The sequence below is a fragment of the Echiichthys vipera genome (genome assembly GCF_963691815.1).
Source record: "Echiichthys vipera genome assembly, chromosome: 15".
Classification (NCBI taxonomy): domain Eukaryota; kingdom Metazoa; phylum Chordata; class Actinopteri; order Perciformes; family Trachinidae; genus Echiichthys; species Echiichthys vipera.
The window spans coordinates 24,820,730-24,839,905 of NC_139840.1; the positions used below are offsets into that span (position 1 = coordinate 24,820,730).

Below are 19,176 nucleotides of genomic sequence, written 5' to 3' on the forward strand. Positions count from 1 at the left end.
GAAGTACCTGTGGTGGGGGCTTGGTTTAAACAGAATAAAATCAGTTCCAGGAACCAGAATCCAGTTCCCCTGTTGAAGGGCAGTTTTTCTAAATTATTGCCTCCCATCAAAGTGGTGGAATGAGGTGTTACAGACTCGCATGAGAGAGCAATTTTAGATTTGCACTAAAACTTTTCTCACTTTCCTGTCACTAGAAGTATATTTACTGTGACTGAAAATATCTAGATAGTAATAATATTATGACCCGTACTCTATCATATCTTTTGTGCTAAGGGGGGATGGTGCTGAACCCGTCCTACTTTGGTACGATGGGCCACCACAACACCATGATCCATGAGATGGGCCACATCTTTGGACTTTACCATGTCTTCAAGGGGGTGAGCGAGCGCGACTCATGTGATGACCCATGTCAGGTAGGACTGTTAAATCTCATCTGTTTGATACCTAATGTGACAAATGTTTTCCCTATTATTCTCTATCATACAGTATATTGCCATATCAAGAATGTTACTATATGTGTCTTTCTTTAGTCATTATGTCTACACTTGCTTTCTATGAACCTGTTGATCTTCTCAATTATTTAAATAGTATATGTTAAAGGAGCTGTACGAAAAGACTGAAAAAGCTGGCTTGGATTGCGTTCATACGGCTATCACAGACTGTTCCCCAATATGATAATGATATCAATGTTTTTTCACATGCACTAGCATTCACACGCAGCTGGTCGGGCTATCGAAACGAACAACATAGAAACAAGCAGAGGCTTCATTTTCTGCTCAGGACGCCATTACTCCACTATATCTTAGTAATCCTTCACCTGCTATCTAATAGACATGCCTCCTTCGATATAGATATTCACTCTTCTGTGATCATGTGTAAGTGGTTCATATGCACTTGCAGGAGACGACTCCATCAATGGAGACAGGAGATCTGTGTGCTGACACTGCACCAACCCCCAAATCCAAAGCCTGCCATGATCCCGGAGCGGTCAACGACACCTGTGGAGTCACCATGTACCACGACACACCTTATAGCAACTACATGAGTTACACAGGTACAGTTAAAATAAATAGTATTAACATGGTTCTTGGTTACAACAGCCTGTCATAAGTCTTAATTATTTTTTGCTCTGTTGGGGACATGATGTGATGTGCAATGTCCCCAAACAGTATCAAGTAGACAGGCATGAGGCTGTAATGGAAACGTGATGTACATCTGGACATTTGTAAGTCACACATGCAAGAAACTACTATGTATACTTCATGCAAATAACCTGCATTAGTTGCATGCCATCTGAAAGATTCATTACGGACATTGCTGCTGTTCACAGGGTCTTATCACACCTCCTCTCTTCAGATGTCTGCAAAAAAAAACCCAAATGATTTCCAACCATGTGATTAGTACTGGAGGGTAGTGTTCGGACCTGACCCATGATGATTACCTGGACTTTTTTTCTTTTTCATTGTATCACATCAGATGACAACTGCACAAACCATTTCACTCCCAACCAAGTGGCCCGGATGCACTGCTATCTTGACTTGGTCTACCAGAAGTGGCTGACAGACCTGCAACCTGCCCCAATCCCACTGGCACCCATAGTTACAGACCAGAGTCTGGATTCTGTCTCCATTTATTGGCTTCCACCTATAAGAGGACCACTTTATCAGAGGTACAATTGCACGGGTTCTTAATCTTAATTATTTATATCTTCAAGGAACACACCAAATTGAGTTTTGCCTGTAGTCTGCACTTGTCCTCTCACATGAATGATGATGTTACCGCAATCTTGACCCTAACTTTGAACTAATCCATACGAAACAATTTTTCGAAAAATACTATGTTTACCTGGTCCTATGACTGCTTTAGTAAGAGAGGCACTTTGTTTTCATGAGCAAGACAGGGATGAATGACATCATCATGTGAATTTAAGGATCTTTTACCAGAAAGTTGCCCCTAGATTGATAAGATAAGATTTTCATCTATTTAATTGTCTTTTAAGTTCCTATCTCTCAATGAGTGAGTTAAAACGATGGTGCTTGATCATATGACCTACTAGTGAAAGCACTTCTACTTGCCTTTTTAGATCGTCTCCATCTAAACAGGGCCTAAGGCTTGTAGTAAGGGCAGAAGTGTAACAGGAGCATGTGTGTTTGTATGGATTTACGAGGGGAACATATAGGGGAAGGACCAGAAGTAGAGAGGTGAATGTGTGTCAATAAAGTTTACAAAAGAACAAAAAAAAAAAGTCAACACACATAGCGACCGTGAACGCCACAAGATGGAGGCTCTGAATGAACAGGCTCGCCTGCAGTTACATCTTACCGCCACAGAGGCCGCTAGAAACAAGATATCTCAATTCTTATGGAGTACAACTTTACAGTGGTACACCTGTCATGAACTTAAGGAAGATAACCAGATTTACAATATGAATTGCAAATAATCAACTCGCAAAATGGACAGTTTACATGTAATGCCTGTTGTGTAAAAACATAAACTGTCCTGTTCATGTTTCGTGTTTACCAATACATGATGCTCACTTGAACAAAAACACTTTGTAAAAAATAATGTACACACATCCTACGTACTCACTTTGAGTTGACAAAGATTACCTAAACTGTGTGTCTCTCTCTGTTCCTGGTCACCTTCAGTTTTCTGTATATCAAGTAGTAAAAACAAAGCCATTGTTTGCCTTGTTGTGACATGCTATGACACGCAAAAGACAAAGTGTGATATTTCATAATCGGCAACTCTGTTTCTCTTAGTCCCAGCTCCTCCCTCCATGTGTCTGGTATCAGCTGTGCAGACTGTGAGAAAGATGGTGTTTTCCACCAGTACGCCTCTGAGGCTACCTCACCTCGCATCTGTGACACGTCAGGCTACTGGACCCCCGAGGAGGCAGTTGGTGAGTCCAAAGATAATGTGTGTGTTTGTGCACGTGTGTGTCTAAAACAAAGGTGCATTTTAAAAAACCAACAACAATAAAACCAGAATATTGTGTGAGGGTAGTAGCCTTTTTCTCTTTACAACATCTATCCCTTCTTACTGTATTGCACCCTTTCTTCAAACCAGTTAACCAATTTCTTGATCAAAACATACACCAGTAGTAGGTAAGTGATTACTCATCTTTCCTTCTAAAATGTACAGTTGGCTAAGTAGAGTTCTTTGCCTGATAAACTCTTTTCTGTCAACAATTATTGACAGTGAGGAATGTGGAGGTTTCAGGTTTGAGTTTGTGTCCTTGAGTTCTACTTCTGTCTCTCGTTTCCACACACACACACACACACACACACACACACACACACACACACACACACACACACACACACACACACACACACACACACACACACACACACAAACACACACACACACACACACACACACACACACACACACACACACACACACACACACACACACACACACACACACACACACACACACACACACTCTCTCTCTTCCCTTTAAATTTCAGGTGCGTGCAAGGCTAATGGCTCCTGGAAGAGGAAAAAGCAGAAAATCATTAAATGATAATTGCCCTCAGCTACAGACCACTCTCTGTCTTGTTTTAGCCAAAGAGAGAACAAGGATTATTAGGCAAACTGTCTACTCTGGGTAATGTTTGGGTGCTGTTCAAACACTGAACCTCCGTCATAAACAAAAAAAGCCCCCCCAAAAAGTGTATCTTGTAGCACTGTACTTTGAAACTCCATGTAAGCACATGGTCCTTGTTATTCCAATCATAATTTCTGCAGAAGCCCGGTTTCCTTTGGCATGGCATGTAGTGCGAGGGGAAGCAAACAAGAAAGCAAAGAGAAAGAAAGAGATATACAGAAAGTAAGAACAAAATACCTACACAATAACACTTCCCTTCTCCTCCGCGGAAACTCTACCCAAATATGTGGAAATCCTCTGCTGGAATTTATGCTTTGAAAACAAGCGTTGAGGAGGAACAGGGGGGATTACGGCTCCTTCTCTTTCGCCGCGGGATCATAATGATGATAAAGAGTCAATTACAGTCTTACTCTAAACAGTGGTATGCACACAGCTGAGGAGACAGCCAGTCTGCTGGCTTCCCTGGCTGCATTTTCACTCTTTCCCACTTCTGAAGACAATGATGCAGAGGATCACATTGTCAGCCAAAGGAGATGGGCAATATCGCCTTCAGCAGGGAAAGTGAGAGGGGAAATTGAACAAATTTAATGTGGATATCTTGGCTGGCAACACAAAACACACGTTTAATGGCAAAACACTGTTGGCTAGAACTGTTGGCAAAATTTTACTTTTACATCTCCTGAAAATGTCGCCTGTGGCACAATATTGAGTGGTTTGAGTTTTCAAGCTGAGGGAAAACATCTCAGTCTGTTTCAGGAGCCTGCGCTACTGTTGGGAAGGATTAGTAAACCAAACTACAGTTAAATCATTCCACAACGAGAAACCATGGATTACCAGCTCCGGGATGCCATAAACATATGCACTGCAGCCTACAAATTAGGGCTGCAGTCTGGAAAAATGGCAATTACAAAGCAGCAGCCTACAATGTGAAAAGAGCAGTAAAGGAGACAAAAGGGTCCGAGGGAAGAAAGTTGAACTACAGTTCCAGGAGGGCAATCCCAGAAGCATGTGGGAGTGCCCTCCACCTTCAGACTTATGACCATGTATTAAAATCTAGCACCTTTCATAACATAAAAAACAACTCAAAGTGCAAATCTGTTGGTTGATATTAAAAAAACAACATTTATCAGATATAAAAAGCCATAATGCCAGAGACAAATATAAAAGAAATATCAATAATAAAGATTATCATTTGAAAAAGTAAGTTTTGAGCTGTTTCTTAGAAGTAGCTTGTCAAGCCTTTGAGGAATAACAGCAGAATGCTTCTTCACCAGTCTTTTTTGATGTGTGTGTATATAGCAAGCCAGCACCAGATGCCCTAAGGGAACAGATTGGAACATACTCAGATAAGCAGTCAGAGAGGAATGGAGGTGCTAAATCATTTAAAGCTATAAAAACAAGTACAACACTTTTAAAAATCAATCCTCAATGTTACAGGTAGCCAGCGTAATTACCCTAGCACAATATGTAGCATACACAGACAAAACAGTAACGGACCAAGAATTGAACCTTGTGGGATACCAAAGAACTGTGCATGCTTGTCTGAAACATGGTCACGAAGGCGAACAAAAAACTTCTGCCAGTGAGGCAAGCATTAAATCAGTTAAGAGCTGTTTCTGAGAGGCCAATCTAATTTTCAAGTTGGTTTAGAAGTATACTGTGATCGACTGTATTAAATGCAGCTCTTAGATGAAGAAGTACAAGAATGGGAACATTTCTATTCTCTGCGCACACTTTATGATGATTTATTACTTTTACAAGTGTTGTCTCAGTGCTGTGTCTCCTTCTAAAACGGACTGAAATTTTTAATGGATCTCCTCCTGTAAGAACAGAACTGTATAAATATTGCCTTTTCCAATGTCTTGCTGAGAAAATGCAGGTTGGAAATAGGCCTGCAAGAGTCAAGAGCTGTTTTGAGTGCATCTGGAAAGATGCCTATATCTAGAGAGCGATTTATAATGTTTAATACAAAAAAAAAAAAGTATCCAAAACATCCTTAGAAGTGGGAATTGAATACATGGAGCAATTGGAAGACTTCAACTGCATAACGATTTCACGGAGTTCCCCTTCAGCAGTTTTACAATAAGAATTCAGATTTCCCTGAGAGGCACTAACAGTCAGATTGTTTTGATTGTCAACTAAATGATGCAAACTCTTCACATTTTTGCTGTGAGGCATGGTATCTTTGTTCACGGAGATTGGAAGGATTTAAAAGACGATACTTTCACTTACTTACTACTTTCACTGATAATCTTAGAGAATTACGTCGTACTTAGTACTTTGCCGTGGTGAAACTATAGGATGCTTCCACAGATGGATGATCACAGTGAGAAATATGTAATACCTCATTAACATTCTAATTTTATTTGGTTTTCTGGGATATAAAACAACCTTAATGTGATTCTGTTGAGTTAATTACAGTACTTACACACTACAGTACTTACACTGTAACAATTAACTCATTTTGCCTGGTGTAATGATGTTACTACTGCATTTTTTAATGTGTTTTCTCAACTGGAAAATCCTGCTCTTTCTTGCTATTAAATTGAATGAGTTTTCTGGTAGTTGTTAAGGGTAAGACTGAGAAATGTGTTAAATTGGTCACTACTCAATAGAAGTGGACAAGACATGTTGAGGACAAGGCAGTACACCGCAGAAACATATTTCAGAAAATATCCTTATAGGAATTATTTATTACTAAGGTGAAGAGCTGCTAATCAAAAATATGTATGTGCGATCAGAATTAATTGGCAGTGACATCTCCCCAGAAATAAAAGTAAACCATCCCACAGCTTAGTTGAAAAATGGGTTCATCTTAATGTCTGAATGAAAAAAAGACATGACAGCCAAGTCCACTGACTAGTCTGAGGTTGAATCTATGAACCTTCAATGGTTTCTATTTTGTGGCGGTGCCAAAGGCTCACCACACTTTATAATAACCGTCATGGCTGAATCAGGATTATGATCGGGCTACACATGGTGGGTTCCTAGCTTTGGAATTGGGGAATGGATGAAGTCATTGAGAGCCCCATTGCAATGCGTGAATACAATTGTGTGTGTCTGTGTGATGTCATTAAACCCCAGGCCCACCTGACGTGGAACAGCCCTGTGATCCCAGCCTTCAGGCGTGGAGTCCCGAGCTCAGCCTTTATGACACTAACGTGACCTCACCATGTCCCGACACGGAGGGCTGCACCCTCACACTAAGATTCCTGCACCCTATGGTCGCACACGCACTTACCCTCTGGGTCACCTACATCTCTTCGAGTAAGTGTCACTTCACGACAAAGTAAAGAGATATTTTTGCTGATTTAAATTTAGCTCTGTGTCACGGCGATGCGGGCATGTTGCGTAGATGAACGAAAGCCAAACACCGTTCATCTGCACACACTGCCCACATTGCACTCAATAGAAGCTTCAAATGTAAAAAACACATTTGATACAGCCCTAGTTCCTTTGCACCCATAACTGACAGTTCTTATGTACAAAGTCTTGAACCTTTTACTTTTGTCAGTTAATCATAATGATTGCAAGGCAGCTGCTCATGCACAACTAAAAGAGAAATGACAGAAAACCAACACCATTGCCTATAAAGACATGAATAATCCTGGCCTCAACATATAATCCTTGCTCCTCTGTTAAATGTAGTCTACATTTAAAGTGAAATTCCAGCGTAGATCATCCCATTCAATCATCCCCAATGCCCCGAGCTAAATAGTGTTAGCCACATCCGGCTGGTAGCGCCTCTACCGGATTTCTCTGTTAATAGGTCATATGTGTAAAAAAACTGTCTCGATGGCTTAGTTGATATGTGCAAGTGTCAAAAAAGACCATGGGATGATTTTATGCCTGAATTTCACTTTTAGTTCATAATGACAGAAATAAAGACTAACATTTCGAGCCTGTCTTCCTGTATTTCCCTGTCACAGACAACCCAGCCATAGCAAACATAGAATTGATAACAGACACAGGGAAAAGCATTAACCTCGGACCCCAGCATGTCTTCTGCGACATGCCCCTCACCTTACGCCTCGACACCCACAACGCTGCTATCGCTGCCATAAAACTCTGCACCTTCGATGAGAAGATGGAGATCGATGCTGCCATGTTGTCTTCAGGTTCCGGCAGCGCTTTGTGCTCCGGCTGCCAACCTCTGCTGTACAGGATTCAGCGGCATCCACCCTTCACCAGCAAATCTCCCTCACCTCAGACCCAGCAGACAGTCACGGACAGGTAGATGTAATGTAATGTTGTTTGGTGTTTTGGTGGTGGTCTTTCCTTCAATTAGATTTTGGTAACGATTACCTTACAGTCATGTTTTTAGTGTTCATTTTGCAATAAAAGTACTTTCAGCCCTCTAAGGTCACTCCACCCGTTGTAATAGTAACCCCAGTTGGAGAATAAATCCCAAACAGGAAGAGGTAACTACAATATGTAATAGGAATTGACAGATGTGATGTTTTACTTCCCACTGTACAAAATAGAAGCAGAAATATTGAAGATACAGGAGCCGCCATGTTATAATTTTGCAACCAGTCTGCGCAATTGATTGGGCGGATGAGCTGTGGTGGAGTCAGAGCATCGGAGTCCCTCCTAAACACCAAACTCATGAGTCAAACAGAGCTGTTAATCACGATGTTACATCTAATTTAGTGTAAAAAGAAAGGGATTTAAGGCCAACACAGAGTTTAAGTTCTACAGCATACCTCTTTGTTCTCAGATCTGCTATTCCACACTTATCTGTCCCTCAGAAGTGTGTGGGTCTTGTTCTCTTTGAAAAGCTCAGAACACAAATGTTTCCAACATGGGGATGCCGAGCTGTGACTACTGATCCAAATCTGTTTGAACAAGCATACTCAAAAGCATGCTGATGTTTGAAGTTGAACAACTTTGTCCAGTGTCCTGGCTCTGATGAAATGAAGCTACAAGCCAGTTTTTTAATCTTATCAAATAGCTGCCAGGATACGATAGTCGCGTCACATGATCACAGATCAGTTGAGACTGATTTTTCAAATATTGTGGCACTCAATTTCAATTTCTGAGGAACTGTTGGCTATTTTACAGAGCAGGGTGGATGTTAGGTGGACACAGCTTCAAAAACAGTTTATTTTTCAGGGAGCATGTCTCCCAATGTTACACAAGCTGTGTCTAAGTGCAAAAAGATGTAAGAACCAGTGGGATTTGAGTTATGTGGAACTGAGGAGGGCAGAGAGGGGTTGATGTAAGGAGAAGAAAGTGTTAGAGAGGAATGAGTTTGGAAAAGAAGGGAGAAGGAGCATGGGAAAGAAAAGAAGATGAGAAAGAAGAGGAGAGAGGGGGAAGAGGGAGACAAAGGGAATTGGAAAAGATATAGATAAGAGGTGCAAGAAAAAAGTGGGAGAAATAGAGGTTTGAGGAAAAGAAATGAAACTTTAAGTGGAAGATACTGTAGGTGACGCATTAATATGAATTGAACCAGTGATTAAAACTGTGTACGAACTAGCTTGTTTCAGGCTTACCCTGCTTTAAATAGGATTTGTGTTACAACAGCTTCTTGTTTTCCTTGGATAACATTTCCACACTCACAGTTTCTAATATTTAGTCATGTGACTTTACTGGAATTAAGTGTTTAGTCTAATGCATAATCGTCGCCATATAGTTTACACACATTCTTCTGTACCAGTGTGTAGATTTAAAAGGAAGTTTTCATGCAAGTATGCTGTTAGCTCATTCTAAAAAACCCCAATTGCATAATGATTTCTGTTAATTAAGTTTAGTAGTTTAAGAGGGAATTAGGCATGTAGGGAGAAGTACAGAGTGCAACAAGGGAAATGGGAAAAGATGACCTAAACCTCACCATAATTATCAATAGGAGGCCTCTGAGAGCAGAGGAAGAGAGCTGTGGCAGTATATATCCAACTATAGATACAGTGCAGATCCATAGGGAAGGGGGGAGTTTTACAAATGTTCCATTTCCTTCTCTGATCCATAATTGATAAAGGAAATGTGTGTAGAGTATGGAGAATAGATCTCACTTCTCCTGGTTAACTTTCGCACCAGGTGGATACAGAAGCAGTAGATCTGCGCTGCAAAAGCAGGGAGGAGGCTCTTTTTATAGACACAGTCCATCAAAACAGATCAATAGTCCCGACATTGGAGCCAAGGTATCGTTACACACACTTCCTGCTGTGGGACTATGAGGTCGTGGGATACTGCAAGGTTACAGATAGAAGCAACTGTGTGAACAAGTTCTACTTTTACTGCTGCGATCCCACCATCTGGATTAATGCAGAAATGATCTGTTGGGGGGAGGGGGGGGGTCACAGTTGAGATCAAAATTAGAGAACAAATTATGAATACTTGAGAGAACAGTAACCACTGTGTCAGAAGAGTAGATTTCAACAACGTTTTCTTAGGGCTATATGATTAAAAAATGAATGGGTAGTGTAGAGGCCCTTGCTTTCAATGACTTCAGCACATTTCTCACACTGCTGTGGTTTGATTTTGGTCCATTCTTCTTCCTTGTTGCCAAGGATTTTCCAGAGATTCTCTATGGGGTTTAGATCTAGACTCTGGGCTGGCCATTTCATTGTTTCAGTAATCTGAGCTTCAAGGAACTGCCTAACCTGTTTTGCAGTGTGACAGGGACATTGTCTTGCATTAAAATTGCAGCTGATTGGGAGACAATTGCAGTGGAGGTATTTCATGTTGGTTAAGGAGGTTCACATAAACATTTGCATTCACCCTGCCATGTAGCTGTACAATAGGCATAATTCCTGCTGCAGAAAACATCCCCCAGACCATGACACTTCCTCCTTCAAATTGAACTGACTTCTTAACACACTTTGGGTTCAGTCTTTCCCCAGTCCTACGCCAAACATAATGTTTTCCATCAGACACAAATTAACTGAACGTCCTCTCATCAATGAAGTTGCTCTGGACCAGTTCTCCTCTGTCCACACAACATGCTCCTCAGCAAAGGCAAGTTTCCACTTTTTATTATTTCTGCTGATGAGAGGTTTGGTCACTGCAGAGTGGGCTTTCAGTCCAAATTGTCTTAAACAATGAGACACTGATTGTGCAAAGACAGATTCTTGCCCTGTTCAGCACTGAACTAGAGAGCAACTACAGCTGCAGTGATGAACTGATTCCCCATTGTGAGTCTTCTCCTAATTCTGTCCTCTCATGTACTTTTACTCGTTTTACTTGGACGACCGGCCTTTTTGGGAATTAAATTAATCTGTATCCTTATAAGTTTCTATACTCTTGAAATTACAGACTTGGAACGCCCAACCTCTCTTGCAATGGCTGTGAGTGTCATCCCTTTGGCCTTTATCTGGACAATCTGCTGTCTTAGGGTTTCAGTCACCTTAGAGCAGGTCGCCATCTTGCAAAGTAACCAGGAGAGCTGCCAGATAAATAGGGTGTGTCCAACAATTAAGTAAAGTCACCAAGATGACAATTGTTCTTTGATTTTGCTCACTGCCTTTTTCACAAAATAAAGGTTTTTGTTGAAGTGCCTTGGTTATTTAAAAAAAACAGCAGTGGTATAGCCACAGTGGATATTCTATCAAATTATAAACATAAAAACACTATTTCAGAATAAATCAAGTATTAATAAATTGCTCTCTAATATCGATTTCTTGTGTATGTTGCAGGTACAATTCATCCTCTCTGCACAAAAGTAATACAAGAGAATCGGTTCATAATGTACTTGACTGGCACCAAGGGCCACAATAATTCAATAAAGGATTGAATTGGTATCGATCAACAAGCCTGTAAAGATTATATGACTGAGTTTGTACCACAGAGCAGTAAAAACCTTGTTCACTACTCCTCGGAAGAACATAACAAACTTTGGACTTCTATTTAATTATTTTATTTTGCCAGTTTATTTTTCTTTTTACGCAATCACAAAACCATTTCTCTCCTCTTTTCTCCTCACTCTGTTCTCCTCTCTTCTCCAGCTCTGTAAAGCAGGGGGTCACGTACCAGTACACAATCCAAGTGGAAGCAGGCGGTCTCCTCAGTGATCCGTCTTCGCCTCTCCTGTACACCCATGGGCAGTCCTACTGTGGGGATGGCCTCATACAGGGGTTTGTGCACTTTAGTGGATATTTTCACATGTGTACTTACTAGGGCTGACGATTCAAATATGTTATTGCGATTAGCGGCATGATTGTCAAAAGTTAACTTGCGATTAATCTCAAATGAATCACATTTTTTATCTGTTCTGAATGTGAATGAAATTTAATACTCCTATCAACATGGGAGTGGTCAAATATGCTTGCTTATGCAAATGTATGTTTATTATTGAAACAATCCAAAACAATGACAAATACTGTCTAGAATATTCTCACTGCATGCTCGAAAAAAACATGCTGATTGAATGCAATTCATTCGTGCAGTCGTTGGATGTGATGCAAATTATTTCCAGTAGATCCTCGTCCTCCACAGTGTTAATCAGCCTGCAAGCTGTAGCCACGCATTAGGCGTTCAGTGTTTGTTGCGAGAGTGAGGGCTCTCTGCATCAGCTTTATGCTCAGCCAGCAAGTGGTATTTGAGACTTGACTTAGTACCATGGTAACTCAATTCACATCGGCGGTAAATGCAAATAACATTGAGAACTTTTTTTCAGAGAAGCATCTGGCTTTGGAGCTGAGCTTCACATTCAAAAGAGCCTCTTTATTCATTTCTTCACAAGGAGGTTGGTTTCTGCCATCCACAATGTTACTACAGCATCGCTTCCTGATTTCACAAACTACGGGACCGGCCAAGGGGTATAATCACAGAGCATGCACATGTTTATCGCGTGTCAAAAAAACGAGTGGCATTAAGAGGAATTTGCACTAACTAGTCATTATCGCGTTACCCTCGACGACGACGACGATGATGATGATGATGATGATGATGGTGATGGTTCTGTCTCTGTAGGACAGAAGAGTGTGATGACAGTAATCTGTTGGATGGTGATGGCTGTTCTAAGAAATGCCACAAGGAAATGGACTTCAACTGCAATGGTGAGTGAGTCCCATTCACTCCACTGCAGAAACGCATCTCTGGTCCATCTTCACACACACACACACACACACACACACACACACACACACACACACACACACACACACACACACACACACACACACACACACACACACACACACACACACACACACACACACACACACACACACACACACACACACACACACACACACACACTCACCCAAATTTCACCGCACAATTTTAAGTTTTGCATCCACTTAAGTTGTATAAAACAATTATTTTTTCTTCCATTGCAAGGTTTTCATGCACACACACACACACACACACACACACACACACACACACTCACCCAAATTTCACCGCACAATTTTAAGTTTTGCATCCACTTAAGTTGTATAAAACAATTATTTTTTCTTCCATTGCAAGGTTTTCATGCACACACACACAAACACACACACACACACACACACACACACACACACACACACACACACACACACACGGTTTCAAACTGTTTAAAACCAAAAGCGTATTAAGAAACACTTTATTGTCGTACATCAAACCCACCAACTCTGCCCTCTCTACCATGTGAAACATGAACACCATATAAACTTTTAGTGTAAAAGAGCAGAAATCTCTCATTTGTGCATGCAGCAGCAATAAGAAAGAAATTCAAGCCAATCAAATTTAAGTTTCAAGACATAAAAGCTTCTGGCTTGAATTGATTCCACTAACCATTAATGTAGCATCACCGCAACATAAGAGGAAACAGATGAGCTGAAGGGTAAAAAGTAAGTTTTCACAAGTCACAAGTCTTGTTTAGAAAACTGAAACATTTTGACATTGGGCTGGCAGAGAAACACCAGAAAAACACTTTTCAGCGATAACTGTTTAGTTTCAAAACATATGTCAGGTATGTTTTTGTTTTTTTATCAATAAGATTTCAAGCATTTGATACAGGTTTGGGAATATTAATAAATGAAGTGTATTGATTTGTATCAAGATAAAATAAGATCAACTTTATTGATTCCACACCAGGGAAATCCAAAGATCATGTTGTTTTGGATGGGACACTTGCAAAAATCAGCTTACAACAACATTTTTCGCTTTATTTCATATGTCTTATCAAAAATAAGCAATACTTTCTTTATTATGAAATCACCTCCACATTAGTGGGCCAGCTCTCCCCAGTGAGAGAGATCATAACCAGCTGCGAAAGACTTTGCTTCTGACAATTGTTGTTCACTGACGCCGTAGTTAAGTGATTGGAGGCCACCTCGTAGTTCTGACCACCAGAATCAAATCTTGCCGGGGGAGGGAGGGCATTATTTCTCGTCCGTTCCAAACAAGAATCTTAGAATTAGGAAAGGGCAACTGTGTGTAGGGTTGAGGCCAGGTTACAGTTTGGTGAGCTTCAGGCAGGAACCCATAATTTGTTCTTAGAATTAACAACCAAAGATTTATGGTTAGACGAATAACATTAAGAAACTGTTGAGTTGTGGCTCAGTGAGTCATGTGGCTGCCAGAAAACAACTCGGTGGGTGTTCAAGATTCAGTTACTGAAAACAGATTCACCTGTTAAGGCTCTTAAACTCTGACCCGCAGGTTCAATTTCATGTTTTTCACTCCAATCTGTATCCATATGAACATAAAGTGTCATATGCAGAAGTATTCATGTTGGATTAATCATTGCAGACACATGCAGTTTGGGGATCTTCCATGGCCCCTTTTGCACATGCACTGCAAGCTGGAAATTATCCAGACATTACCTGGCGGGGCTGTGCGTGAGAACGCAAATGTCCGATTCAGTCGGACCTGGCATTAAAGAGTGTCTTCCCTGCCAGCACCCTAGCAAAAAGAACGTTTAATCTCCAAGTAAGTCATATATGAACACAGCCACTTATTCTCAGGTGGATGCATGGAGATTGAGTGGGCCGTGTGTTTATCCTGCAGCGTAGAAAAACAAACCTCCGACGGTGAAGGAGAAGGGTGATTTACACAAAGACAGTAACCAAAATGTGTTACTGGACAGAGAATTAAGATTCGGGAACTTCTTCAGACAAAACCTGTCAGACAAATACAAGGAAGAGCAAGAGACTGGGTTGTATATGACCAAACAAAGAACCGACACCATCGGCACGCTGTAATCCATGTCCTCCCTGCTCTACACTGCCCCCCCCAAACCAAACCTAAGTGAGAACGCATCTGCAGAATAACAGTGATTACCATGGACTGATCTAAAGACTAACCTTGCGTAAACTCTTAGCAATATATTAAAAAGACCAGGGCCAAATGTTGCTCAGTCAACCCTGGGTCAGGTGGTTAGAAAAGCAATAAAAAGAACCAAAACCATGCAGCACAACATGGCAAAAGAGAAACAAAGAAGCCACAGAGAGTGCCCCCTTAGTTTGTTGAATCCACCACAGGACAACACAACTTTTTGTTTGCACCCTCACCCAGTCTAAAGCATGCAGCCAAGCCACAACAGAAGCCTCACAACACAACACGGAGGGGTGTGAACCTGATCAGAAGGTTGAAGACCGCCTCTGTCAACATGTGTTTTTTGACCTTGACTTTGAACAAAGTGCAGCGTGGTAGATCAAAGCCAGACACCGAGCATTGTGAACACAAACCTCATGCATGATTTCATTATGTTACAGTCATAACTAGAAAGGCACTCAGAGAGCACTGACCTACGCCAAGGCCATGCCCTATTTTGCAATGTTATGGGAAGTGAAAAATAATTTGCGTATCCGTCCCTTGATTCGTATCCGCTCCAAAATTCCATGGGTTCTTCTTTGGCCAATGCCACACCCTTTCATCAAGTTGTAGGAAAATCTAGCCAGCAGTTTTCCAGTAATCTGCTGATAAACAGACAAAGAGTCTGAGGTAATTAGCCGTTTACTCATGTGTACTTGCTTACACACTCTTCATATTCACTGACACACAGTGAATATTTTGCCATACAGTGATGCCTCATGAATCATGCAGTGCAGGTCATGTCTGTGACGGCACGGTGGTGTGGTGGTTAGCACTGTCACCTCACAGCAAGAGGGGTTTCTGGTCCGAATCCCGGCTGGGGCCCTTCTGTGTGGAGTTTGCATGTTCTCTCCGTGTCTGCGTGGGTTCTCTCCGTGTTCTCCGGCTTCCTTCCACAGTCTAAAGACATGCAGGTGTTAGGTTCATTGATGACACACTCACACTGTCCATCCGTACTGTGCTTTAGGGTACTTGTCCCCCCCTCCCTCTCCCCCCGCGGGCCAGGCCCGTTTGTACTCACACTACCTGGGCCTCGGCGAATGCTTCTTGCTCAACTGTTTTTGAATATTTTCATCCGACCAAATCTGCAGTAAACACTCCACCTCCGCATCACACCAACGTGAACCTTTCGCCGCCATTGTTTTAAATGTCCGTGCATTTTTTTTTTTCCATGTCCGAACAGGCGCACATAAAATGACGTTAGAACCACTGTAGGCCTCGTGTTCCTGCTCGTACATGTGCAAACTTGCTTTACAAAAGCCCACCTCTCCAAAACGGGCCGTGGCCGGTAAGACTGTTGCACTCACACTGGTCAAACGAACTAGACTTTAGCCATGAAACGTGCTTGGGCACGGTACGGATGGACAGTGTGAGTGCTGTTTAAGATGAATGAATGAGGTCATGTCCGTCATGTCTGGTGCTGTGCTATGTGGTGTTGCTCCACAGACTTGTCAGAAGTATTGCTTTCATAATATCAAACTTTATGATGATTTCATAAATATTCCATAATATTGCTAAGAACACAGGTCAGCTGAGATGGGTTGTTGAGCAGTGTTAGTTGTTTCCTTTTTAGGCCATGTATTGTTTCCACCAGCAGCTGGATTGTAGTCATTCATGTGTGGTGTAAGGGTTTGTGTTACGAGAGCTTGTTACAGGGCAAAAATTTCCATAAGTCAATTTATTTGTCAGGGGAAACAAGCAGGGAAGGACCCCCCCATCCCCACCCCTCACCCCCAACCCCCCACCGGGGCTAGCCATGTCGTGACTGAAGCTATTACATCTCTTGTTACAATAAAAGACATCATGACTAGGAAGGAAAACAATTTGGCAAAAACAGGTTTTTACAAATTGCAACACTTAAAACCAATTATTCAGTTGTACTTCTTAGTCATATACAGAATATTTGTTTGGGTTTTCTTGCCACATTTGCTTGACCCAGTTTACTCCAATGATGCCAAATTGTCTTGCTTTGTTATGTTTATAGAATTTTGCTACAGTTCTGCAGTAACCACACCAACTGCTTTTATAGTCATCTCATCAAAGACGAGCCACGTACTGCGTTTGTTAAAGAACGTTTTTCTTTAATATATTCTATGATTTATTTTTTTAACCGCCTGATTAAATACAGGTTAAATTGCGCAATATGATTACAGCATGCAGACAATAAATAAAAAACAGATGGTCTTAACAGTTAAGTCAAAGACCGTCAAGTCGTCCCCCTTTTGTATGCTTGATCAATACACAGACTTGGAATTAAAGAGACTTAATCATTTTCACAGGTGTTTTCAAAACAGGGGTGGGGTGTTTGGTGAGTTCACTCAGTGTAGCTGTGCCAAATGAACTCGGGGTGACAATATGGCATTGAATTGTGTCGGCGTAATTTGCCTTTTATCCCAAACATGTTTCCCTCGACTAATTGAAGCCAATTGAGCAGCAGTGACTCTCTGACACAGCTCTGTCCGTCTAACATCTGCAGCTGTCCAAATGTTAATGAGGCCAGACTTCTGAAAAGTCTCAATGTTTTTCCGCCCCACTTTATGAATAGCTGCTGCATTACGAGCTGTTGTTCAGCTCGAGCTTCCCTCTCTTTTTTTTGTGATACAAGGCTGTAGCACATTATGTCAGCACCCTTACTCTATTGCACGTATATTCTTTGCTCATAGATCAGGTGCAACTGTGTTACGGGAAGTATAATAGCTTTTTTCCCCTCCTTCTAGAATTCAGATATCATTAATGACATCCTTAGTAAAGTCTGTGATTCCTCTGCATGTTGACTCAGGAATACCACAGGATCTAGTGGCTTAGGAGCACATTACATAAACCTTTACCAGATTTTTCAGTCATGTTTTACACTATATATACTTGTTGTTGTTATTTTCCCAAAATCTCAAAGCATCTTTTAACTTTTTCACTTAAGAGTCAGATTGAAAACCTTGCTACAAGAAAACTTGAAAACAAATCAAGACCAAAAACTTTGTGAAAACTTGATGGTTAAAGTTCAAGCTTGACTTCTTGGAAAAACTAGATTTTAAAAAACAAATCAAAAACTTCAAATCTGTCAAACACACGCTGGGCATCCCGTTGAGCTGTCTCCACTCCAAGCAAACTCTATCCACCGATGAAGACCATGAGATGCGGTTGAAAACCTCTGAAAAAAGCTCTTTGAGCGCAACATATCGTCATATTCCATGACCAGTCCTAAAAGTTGGTCAATAGTCTTGTGTTGGCATGGCATTTTGACGATCATGTAATTCAGCGGAAACCCTCAAAAATGTATTTTCCCAGTATTCTCTCTGCAGATGAATTCAGTCATGCAGAAACATCCCTGACAGAACATATTTATCCATCAACACACTGCTCGACAAATCGACCACAGCTGCGGTTTCATGGACAATTTTCCTTCAACCCGATTGAAATCCTTCTGATTAGAGATTAATTGTTTACATGGAGGCTAAATAAAGTGATCCAATAAGATGTGTGTTTACATGCCCCAAAGCAGGTAATCAGAATGTAACTTTTTTTGGACTTAGGCAAAGTGGATTTGCCTGTAGCACCAACGTCACCTAATGACTTTTAACCCACATGCGCAGAAACAATTTTTTATTCCAACTGGAGAGAAACGATTGGATTGGACGCTAATATTTTTCTTTTGAACGTATTATCAAAGGTTTACACCACCCGTCTCAACCCAATTGACAATTCCTTCCAATCGGCCCAAATCGGGTCAGTTTTATTCTAATTGGGCTATTATTCTGATCAATAGTAGAAAATTGGGGTCGACGTAAACTCACCTTAATAAGTTTTCTGTCGAGATTTCTCCTGTTTTACTGTTAAGAGTCGAAAATGGCATGAAAGATAAGCATATCATGCTGCATTAGATTAAATGTTATCACTCCTCTGCTAATTCTCACCCCCATGGAAAGGTATTCATTGACTTTGTTCCATTTTTCCACCTTACTTAATGTTTTTGAGACCTGATAAAAGTTATCAAAATTCTAAATTTATTAGCAGACACGATAACAGCAAAAAAAATACCTTCACGTCTCCATTTCTATTTTCTAAGAAAAACTTGGAACAGCTTCTTATCGTGGCTTTGACAGTTCTTTGTTGTTACTCGGTGACTTATAGATACCGATGGCCCACTGAGGCACTTTTGGGATTAAACTAACTGGCCAAGTCACATTTTAGGCTCTCTTGCTGCCTATTAACATTACAAAACCAATGTGATCTTCAATAATTAATTGAAGTCAAAGTTCATTTCTTAGGATAATTTACAGTCTGTTGACAGCACAGAGAGTCAGATATGGTTGAGTTGAC

General features: G+C 41.0%; 1 protein-coding gene across 1 annotated transcript in view; it reads left to right on the forward strand.

Moving 5' to 3' along the window:
* pappa2 (pappalysin 2) overlaps nucleotides 1-19,176 on the forward strand; it is a gene marked incomplete at its 5' end in the record, with an annotated part of 87,032 nt that overhangs the window by 24,450 nt on the left and 43,406 nt on the right. The window contains 8 exons of the mRNA XM_083928386.1: nucleotides 274-413; nucleotides 901-1,054; nucleotides 1,477-1,669; nucleotides 2,769-2,902; nucleotides 6,700-6,882; nucleotides 7,545-7,848; nucleotides 11,562-11,690; nucleotides 12,529-12,614. Coding sequence (XP_083784512.1) covers nucleotides 274-413; nucleotides 901-1,054; nucleotides 1,477-1,669; nucleotides 2,769-2,902; nucleotides 6,700-6,882; nucleotides 7,545-7,848; nucleotides 11,562-11,690; nucleotides 12,529-12,614 — 1,323 coding nt within the window. The remainder of the gene's footprint in view (nucleotides 1-273; nucleotides 414-900; nucleotides 1,055-1,476; nucleotides 1,670-2,768; nucleotides 2,903-6,699; nucleotides 6,883-7,544; nucleotides 7,849-11,561; nucleotides 11,691-12,528; nucleotides 12,615-19,176) is intronic.